Source organism: Bombus terrestris, chromosome 15 (genome assembly GCF_910591885.1).
Source record: "Bombus terrestris chromosome 15, iyBomTerr1.2, whole genome shotgun sequence".
NCBI lineage: Eukaryota > Metazoa > Arthropoda > Insecta > Hymenoptera > Apidae > Bombus > Bombus terrestris.
This window is the reverse complement of record NC_063283.1, coordinates 2858913-2868571: the sequence shown is the minus strand read 5'-3', so window position 1 is coordinate 2868571 and position 9659 is coordinate 2858913. Positions and strand designations below refer to the sequence as shown.

At 33.0% G+C, this 9659-nt stretch overlaps 1 protein-coding gene across 6 annotated transcripts; it reads right to left on the bottom strand.

Moving 5' to 3' along the window:
- Window positions 1–97: 97 nt before the first annotated feature.
- Window positions 98–9481, bottom strand: LOC100651618 (dynactin subunit 1). 6 transcript variants are annotated; one of them, XM_048412389.1, is made up of 16 exons: window positions 9342–9481; window positions 9120–9206; window positions 8792–9046; window positions 8555–8712; window positions 8408–8440; window positions 8190–8246; window positions 7650–7791; window positions 7154–7216; window positions 6079–6216; window positions 5560–5697; window positions 5235–5474; window positions 4409–4660; window positions 3242–3358; window positions 1121–3175; window positions 863–1024; window positions 98–774 (listed from the first exon to the last, which is right to left on the bottom strand). In XM_048412389.1, the coding sequence occupies exons 3-16, from the start codon at window positions 8957–8959 to the stop codon at window positions 559–561; spliced, it is 3939 nt and encodes a 1312-aa protein (XP_048268346.1). In that variant the 5' UTR covers window positions 8960–9046; window positions 9120–9206; window positions 9342–9481; the 3' UTR covers window positions 98–558. The 6 variants fall into 6 exon arrangements, with proteins under 6 accessions (XP_048268346.1, XP_048268347.1, XP_048268345.1 ...); XM_048412390.1 differs by having other exon boundaries at window positions 9134–9206; XM_048412388.1 differs by lacking the exon at window positions 9342–9481 and having other exon boundaries at window positions 9120–9335.
- Between the last annotated feature and the right edge of the window lie 178 nt (window positions 9482–9659).

Sequence of the window (9659 nt, the reverse complement as noted above, 5' to 3'; positions counted from 1 at the left end):
TAGTAACATATTGTTCAAAATGAACGATATACTTGCTCCCGAGAACTGTGTTGCGATATTCTTGTCATATGGGATATGTAAAGGATATTTATGTAAATATTTTTAAGTCATATATTTGACAAATCTCAAAAGATATTACACAGAAGCCACAGAGGCGCGTAACTTTATCGTTTAAATTGTTAATAGTAATAATATTTGAGTTTATAAGGTAACAAAATGTGCTGCAGACTATCAGCTACAATGCACCGGTCATCGTGCTGTAGTCAATTCGAAAATAAATAAAAATCGCACGCTCCAAAATTATGTTATCGCTAGATTCAATCCGTTCCTTTCATCGGATATAAAAAGTCAATTATTCGTTCTTTTGTACATATAAAATAGATTAACTATGTGTATAAATATAACAGAACATCATTGGCTACCACAACTTATGCGTAAGTGACCGAAAGGCAAATACTATAAAATTAATATTTTACAAATTTATTGCACTTACCACTGCTTTTGTGGTAGCATATTTTTCCACATTAATATGTTATATTAAGAATTAACAAATGAAAATTAATAGCACAGCAAAGTATGAATTTTCCTAAGTTCCTGCGTTCCTACGTTAACAGTAAAAACTTGTTCTTGACCTTGATGAGGAATAGCGATTTCGGCAGCAAGCAATTGACTTTCATGCATTGCTGCAGTCATTTCACGATTTGGGAATACTGCGAAATTAGCTTCAGCCATTCCACCTACTGTTCTTTGTATAACTTCTTCAAGGACTTCATTCTACAAGAAAAACATAAAAGTTTTAATTTTGATTTACAAACAACTATAATATTGTATATTTATAATTTTCTACTGATTAATGACTTACAATCAATTGATCAGTTCGATCTTTTAATTCTTTCATGACTATTTCCCGTTGTAACAATTGATAAACTGGCATTGCCTTTTCTAACACTGGGCCTTCCATATCACGTGCCTTATTACGTCTTAAATCAGGAACGATAGGGAATGTCATGACTTGTTTAATATCCTGGAAAACAAGAAAAAAATGTTGATGAAAATTAAATAAATATGAAATAATATTTTTTGAATCTTTCATTTATATAATAATTGTTTTGTAAGTTACTTTAGTAAGATCATTAGTTTTTTGTTTCAATTCCTGTATTTTAGCATCAATTGATCCCTGTCTTAATGGAAGAGGAGTTATTGGATCCAAACTTTCTAACTTTTGACGTAATATATCAGACATTAATTTCTTTCTTTGTTGGTTTTCACTGTTTAACGCTTCTTTAAGAGCAGTTATCTCTTGCATTAAGAACTTATTGTCCATTGATTGCATTCCAGATGCTGCTGTAACGCTTCCAGACATATTGTCTGCTCCAGACGCAGACATCATCGTCTTCTTTCCAACAGATTTTAATTTTTCCTTTAACTGGCCTCTCTCCATTTCCAAACTATCAATATCTGTCTGAAGGTGATCCATTGTTTCCTCAAATTCTTTTTCCTTTCGTTTCAATTGATTCATTGCTTCTTCCAATTTTCTTTTCAACTTTTCTACATTCAATTCATGTTCATGTTGTTGAGTTGCAAGTTTTTTCTCTACAACATCTTTTCTCAAAATCATTTCACATAATTCTTCTTGTTTTTCCCTAAGAGCTAATCTCGCTTCAAGTATATCACTATCTCTTGCTTCTAATTTCCTACTAAGTATCTTAATTTCTTCAGCTTCTTTCTTTGCTGCTTGTGCTCTTACTTTGATAGGCTGTAAAGATTCACTTTCCGCATTTTGTTCTCGTTGTTGTGATAACTGTCCACTTATTGCTAATTCGTTTTCACACTCTGCCATTTTTTGTGCGAAATTGGCTGCTAACTGTTGGATACTCGATAAACTTCCTTTAATCGTAGCTACGGGTCCAACATCTTCCGTATCATAAACTTTTTCGCATGCTATAGAAGCCATCTCCTTCAATTTATCTGCACCAAGTCCTGTATCTAAGTCGCCATTGGTAATAATTGCTTGCACAGCACTCTTCAGCAAAATCTGTAATGTTTTCATCATCTTCACAGCATGTTGGTAACACGTAAAAAGTTGTTCACTACAGTCTTTATCCAATCCTAAATTAGATTCTGCATTATGAATTGCAGCAGCATGATCTGTCAATACTCGTCTTCTAGCTGACTTTAGGTGTTGTTGAATTACTTCACATGTTGTCTCCGCATGCTGACAAAGGAGGCCTAAATCACCACTGTCTCCCTGAATCAAAGTTTTGATTGCAGCAGCATCAGTCACAATAGCTTCACAAGAACTGTCCAACATCCTCGTACCATTGACTACCAAACGAGCTTGGTTGATGGTTTCTCCAAATAACACAGAAAACATAGTACAAAAATATCCACAACATTTCTCGATAGCATCCATTGGTAGATTCTCGTCTAATTGATCCTTTTTAGCTAGTTCTATCAAGGAATCCAAAGATTTTTCCTGTGCTGCCATTTCTGGATAAACTGCTCCAGCCTTAAGTAACATTTCAGGACTACATACATTTAATGCAGATTCAAAACAACCAAGGAACGTTTGTAATGCATACATGTATGAACAAAGACGCGATCTGAAGGTATATTGTGCTACTGAATGACCCTTTAAGATAGCTGTTCTATCTACTTTATCCAATGATCTATATTTTTCTCGTACTTGTGACATAAGTATCTCGGTTTTTTGTATCATTCTTGGTATAAGTAAAAGTGTTAGAATAGCATCGTGATCACCGCCACGTGCTAAGAATGCAGGAGACATGAAAGATAATAAATATTTCACATGATTTCGAGCTTCTTCGGCTTCCAATCGTCGTAATTCAAGATCAACAGCTTTTGTTTGAGCACGGGTTTCAGCAAAGGTTTTTTGGAAATCTAAAATTTCTGCTAATTGTTGCTCTGCGCCCCCCATTCCAAATTTAGAGGTTTCAGTTGATTGCACACGTTGTTGTAATTGCAAACATTGATCTTGTAATTGATGAGTGAGTTCGCGGAACTTTGTAATTGTAAGTTCACGGTCCGTTAATGTTTCCAAAGCCGCATCTCGATGTCGATAAGCATCGCGCGCTGCTCCAAGCGCTAAATCCAATTCTTCTCGCAATTCTAGTTCTAATTCTTTCGATGATTCAGCAAGTTGATCAGACATATCCTAAACAAAAGGATGATTATTTAAGCAACAATTTTTTAAGTAATGTTTAGAAAAGATTTTACGTACTTGTAAGGCTTCCAAATCTGCAACGGCTTCTTCCAATTCTGCAACTTTCTCTTCTAATGCCATCTTTTTCTCACCAAGTACTTCAACCATTTCTTCAGCACCTAATGCTGCATCAACCTATTTGATGAAGGAACAAATTTATATATATGTCGAGTTATCATTAGGGTTAAGGGCGTGCAACGAATCTTCACAGCCATCGTTGTTATACAATAGAGATAATGTTTATTGTATGGTTATTACAGAATTCGACAAGTAATTGCGTTGATTGGACACTCGAGATACTAATATGACAATGGTCTTAGGTTCGATAGTGAATCCACGGTCAATGGGGTAGCAAATGTGCTTTCTTCCAAAGTCTAAGAAGTACTCGACTTACTTGTTCACAGTACAAGTATTAGTCAATTAACTCTTTGTTAAAACGTAGAGTATTCACTGATCGTAAAGACGCTGTATAACTCGTTGATGAGATTGTACGTGAATGACTTCCCGTCACAATGATGCTGCAGAGGAAAACTATGATGGGGTGTGTCCGAGGATACGAGATCATCAGATTCATCGAGGAAAGCCTTCGTTCGGAAAGTGAGGGAAATGGACGTTGCTGTTAATTGATTAATTTCTATGTTAGTGGTTGAAGAAGGATGCTAACCGCCCTTGAGAGAATGTTGCTAGCGGGAAGCGTCGTTCGTGAAAAAAGCAGATTTCCCGCACCTTCCCAAGGTGATAGATTTAGGGACTGTTAGGACAAAGACTATTTGTCCGTTTGAAGAACCTTAGCTAACTAAATCCTAAGATTTATAGCGGATCCTTAGGCTAGCTGGAAATATACTGTGAAGGTGTATCGACATCTGGCAATTATCTTATCCGAAAGATAGGGTCTTCGTGTGGCGAGCCACAGGTTAGGAACCGTTAGAAAGTTTACTGTCGAGTGGCGTGGTCCTTTAAGACATTGTCGAGTTGTTGTGAGTTGTTAGTTGTAAATTGTAAGTTGAGTAGTTAAACAAATTTAGTTGCCCTAGTTTTATCACATTACTACGTTAAGTTCAAATTAAATAGTTATACGTCTGTTTCAATCACAATAAATCTATATAATAAATAAAGATCACTATAATTCTTGCCATTATAATATTAACAAAAAATTACCCATTAACAATTATTAATATTTCTTACTTGTTCTTGTAAATCTGCTATCTGATGTTCCATTTCCTCTACTCGCGTAGACAATTTTTCCTTTGTGCGACCTAGTTCTAATATTTCTGACTTCTTTTGATCTAAATCTTTCTGAAGTTTTTGGAATTCATGCTTCTCATGCGCAGAAAGATCTCGCATTCTAACAAGAGTTTCTCGTAGTCGATTGTTTTGTTGTTCCAATTGTTTTATTTCGTAACTTGACACACCACCAGCAGAACCCCCTCCTGCAGCCTGCAATAATTATACAGCCATTATATATTAATAATCTTTATAAAAAATAAGGATAGGAATCAGACGATTAAATCTAGGTATAGGTAATGTAAGATAAAATAAGCTAGTTTCTGTAGAGATAAGGAAATGCAGAATAAGAACTATTGTGTAGGAAACGGAGCTTAATATCAGAGGAAAACCAATGAAACATTATAATGCTAACAATGTCCGAATACACTGTTACAGTAAAATCTACCCGGAAGTTCGTTCATAAGAAAATCCTTCATTTAAATCCTTCTACTCGTTTTCTCTGACACTTATGATAGTTATATCATCCCTCTTCAATGCTCGGGATTTGCGCGATTTTTAATGAGCCTTGCTAACATCGTACGAGCGATGGCGGGGCACACGGTTAGGTCTTACCTCTCCTTGACTGGATAACTCTCGCTGTGTCGTGTGGGTACCAAATATTGGAACAGCTGACTTTCCTCAAATGTCGCTGGCGACTAATAGCTCATCGTAAGTCACACGCGCGCGCGCGCGCACACACACACACAAAACAAATCATAATTGGATGAACTATGAAATACTTTACCCTTTCAGATACTTCTGTTCGTAATATTTCCAGATCTAGTGTTTGTTCTTCAAGTTTTTCTTTCAATTGCTCTAGTTCAATTTGTAATGTTTCAGCCTTTTCTTCAGCCATTTCTTTATCTAATGTTGCCATTTCTACGGTTTCTGCAAGATCTGCCATTTCTTCTTGAAATTGTTCTCTGGCTGCATGTGCTTCTCTCGCTTCTTGACGCGCGCGTTGTAGCTCTCTTTGAAGACTAGCCTTTTATCATAGAAATAAATAAAAAAATGTTAAAATTAATGAAAACTATGAAACTTCATTAATCTAATTCAAAAGCTTCCATTACTTGGCTTTCCATAACTTTCGTTTTGAATTCAATAAGTTGTTCAAGTTGAAGCTTTGTTTTTTCAAAGTCTTTCATTCTTTCTTTGTCTTGCATTCTTTTCACCCGTAAAGTTTCTACTTTTTCAGTAAGATCACGAACCTATAATAACATATATAAAAAACATTATTTTGTATTTTTTTTTTGTATATCAATATACAAATATTAAAATATTTTATTTCAGACTGTGAAAATATCTTGGTAATAACCAAGCAGAATTTCAGATAAAGTCAAAATCTAACTTGCTGAGAAATGGCTTTAACCATTCTCAGTCTTTAAGTTGATTAGTCATTGATGGAAAACAAATTGGTGGTGATGACTAAGGGAACATTCAACACTTTAAGTCCGTTCAACAGATAAGTTAAGCAACAGAAGTTGAAAGAAATTTATGGGGGCTAGAAAATCTGTTTAAAAAAGCTGCAGTGTCTTTGAAAAATAAATATAATTTGAAAAAATAAAACTAATTTTATTAATATGATTTACCTGAGATTTCAGATTTTCATTTTCCTGTTGAAGTTGCAAATGTGATAATTTTTCTTCTACTACATTCGCAGCTGCTGCAGAACCTGCCATTACTTGACCAGGTACAAACTGTGGTTTCAAAGTCTCTACAAAACCTGTCTAAATTGCAAAGAAATTATAAATGAAACTATATTTTAACATTGGGTGTTTTTTTTATTATCGCGTTGGAAACACATATTTTACTAAATAGTTGCATAAGATGCTTCAGTTTGAGGTAACCTTCGAAATGCTTTATTTTAATTAATTTATTTGTAAATGATATAATTATAAATGTAATTTTCTATTGACGGTAATGAAAAAAACACCCTATATTTCCTATACAAAACATTATGTTTCAGAAAAATGTTGTTTCTGTATGTACATTCAGTAGAATTAGTCTATTTCAAAGTGATTAATGATATTAATTGTGACAAGAGACACCAACAAGCTACACCAAATATTCTATTAGTTCTAACAAGTGTAGGAAATTCAGTCAATGAGTTGAATTGTGTTATATGACACTGCAGTTTACAGTAGGCATAATATTAACTAAATCATCTATCATGTCCTAATCATTTATAAATATCAACTGCATTTATATCAGGGATGTAAGGCTCTTGGTAAACGATGATTAAATAAAAAGAAAGAAACAGGATGTTCCAAGTATGGATCACAAATTTATACCGCAATGCTGTTAAATTCCTATTCATAGAAAGATTGTTATCATTACCTCATTAATATGATGCTAAGGGGAATTCAGTATCTAATTGTTAAAAAGAAAAATGACAATTGTACATTTGAATACCCCTTCTCATGAGAAATTTTAGACTAAGCATCACAGAACTCAATTAACAAAGCAGATCCTTAATGGAACAGTGAAAATAGTGAAGGATAAATCAGTTCCACAATCCATTAAGAAGAAGTAAACCCATCAAAGTGCAGTGATGCTAATTTGAAGTCATGTGTTACAATGCTTATGATCAACAAACAACTAGTATGAGAAGGTTTAAGGTCAGATGAGAAAATTTAGATATTACAATTAATGAGTATTAATTACATTATTGTGATCATCTTGGGCCTTTGGCTTTTTGCCGGGAGGCGAGCTCGTGCTAGGGGACTTCTGAAACACGTACGTGCATTCCCATATGAATCATTCTGTGCCAACGGAATTATTTAACATGTGCTCAAAGTTTAAAGTTCACTACTCTGCGTTATTAGCTTATCTGGCACTTTAAACATTTCTCTGTAGCTTTTTATTTAATACCGAGTCACAGAATACGATTCTTTGAATATGATAGTAACAAACATATAAGTTACTTCAAATTTTCAAATATTTAAACGTAGCAAAGCCAATCTTTTATCACAGTTTTTGAGAATTTATCACATATAGAGGTATATTCATATTTTATGGAAAACTTCATCTCATGTATTCATGCCTTGTTGAATCCTCAGAATAATTCATTCACTGTGTTCACATAAATAACTGATATATCAACTTATTAAAATTAACTATATAGAAATAATAAAAGCATGACCAGAACAACAAACAATACCTCGATGAATGAAGCTCCTTTAGATGTTGGAACTGGTATAAGTGATTCTCCTCCATCTTTACGTTCATGCTGTGATCCAGACAAACTTTCTGTACTTGGAGCACTTAAAAGTGTCCTACTACCAGCCAATGAAAGTCTTGAACTGTAAAAAACACAATGTTGGTATCTCCTAAGTAAATATAATTTAAGTTCTGACAATATTTACGATATTAAGGCTATATTCCCTTGCAATTACAACATAATTTAGATGCACATCATCAATTACAAATACATTAAATTATTTGATAGCATAGTTTTAAAATACTTTATTGATGTGTAAAGTGCTATAATATTTTTCCAAAAGTAAAAAATTATATATCAATTGCAATTTTTTATTCATATTCTTATTTATATTCTACATACATTTACTATAATGAGAAAAACTTACAAATGCATAAAAAGTGAATAACAGATATAATTCTTAGCTGCTTATATATATAAAAGCATTTAAGGAGGATATTAAGACAAATTTTTCAGGGATCAATCTTTATAAATTCTTACCCAGATAGTTTCTCAGATTGCTGCCTAGTATGGGCAGGAGAAGTTTTTCTCCGTACTCTTTTATGACCAGCATATGAATTTTAAGAATTTATTAATTATACTTGTCTCAAAGTACCTATTTTTTATTATTTCTTATATCAAAAAGTGCACAATAAGACCTAGCAATTTATATCTTATATATTAAAAATTATGATTTATCATTCAATGTAATAACTTACGCAGTAGGTTCATTCCTTCGACGTGTACTTATGCTAGCATAAAAATTATAAGATAAGTTAATGGCATTGTCACATGTAACATTATCTCAATAAAAAAAAAAGAAAGGCGACATCTGAAAAAATTTAAGATAAAAAAAACCATATTACCTATTCAATCGACTTCTAGCACGTGCTGCACTGGTCTCGTCTGGTGTAGTAGCACTACTACCTGCTGAAGATGGACTAGCAGGTTCAGTTCTATTGCCTGCTTCATCCAACAAAATAAGTTGTGACTGACGTACAAACATTCCATGATTTTCAGCACACTAGTACAATAAAGATGTGTACAATGTAATTATGTGATTGCTATATTTTATATATACAGACAAATATAAAATAACCTACTTTAAAATAACATTGCCCTTTGATAGTTCCATTGTTCTTTCCTTTTGGTTCATCAAGTATGACTCCAATCCATTTTCCTGAAGCGAAACTTGGATGACCAATATAAGCAATTACTCCTTGACAGTCTTTGCCAGGAACCTCGACACGCTGTCCGACTTTATACGACATTTCAGCCGTGGAAGATTATTACATCTAGTTTCATACAGTTCATTTATTGTAACAGGATATCTTTTATCTCTTGTTCAACTGTTCAGCCTGTCAATTATATATTTGAATTTCGTTACAAGCACTTCAAACGACATAAATTCCCAATCACACTGACACATACGTTGCTCTACTAACTATAAAATTATTCGGCCACTTATGTCAGTCAGCTTCTGCCAGCTTCTTTAGACTGCTTCTATCTTATGTGCTGCTATAATTAAAGAATTTGAATTTTCATTTCTAAACTAAATAATTTTTATTGTATCTTCAAATTTGACTATTCTAGTAAAATCTAAAGTATTAAGATTCTGATTTAGTTATTCAAAATGTCATCATTGATTCTTACTTGATTCATCCTCTTCTAATGAATACCACCACAATATCACTATAATAATTTCTGTTACTATTCAACTAGATTTATTTTAAATAGATTAAAAAATTAGAAAGTACATATTTTTCATCATTTCGTTTTTCTTATCATTCGAATTAATAGTATATTGCTTAATTTCTTTTAAAATATTTTCAACAAAAAAATATATGATTTATAAACCTGAGAATCCAAAATGAGAACACTACTCGTATGTATGCAAAAGAATATTAGGATAGTATCAAAATAAAAAATTTATTTTCTTATCATTTTGTCTGCTTTGTATTACAATTTTAT

Bases quoted from the DNA above. Each gene is read 5' to 3' on its own strand.
- LOC100651618 (XM_048412389.1), bottom strand. From the start codon at position 8,959: ATGTCGTATAAAGTCGGACAGCGTGTCGAGGTTCCTGGCAAAGACTGT. The intron at 8,713-8,791 runs GTAGGTTATTTT...TTATTGTACTAG, and splicing joins AAGGGCAATGTTATTTTAAA to TGTGCTGAAAATCATGGAAT. The intron at 3,176-3,241 runs GTACGTAAAATC...CCTTTTGTTTAG, and splicing joins CAGATTTGGAAGCCTTACAA to GATATGTCTGATCAACTTGC.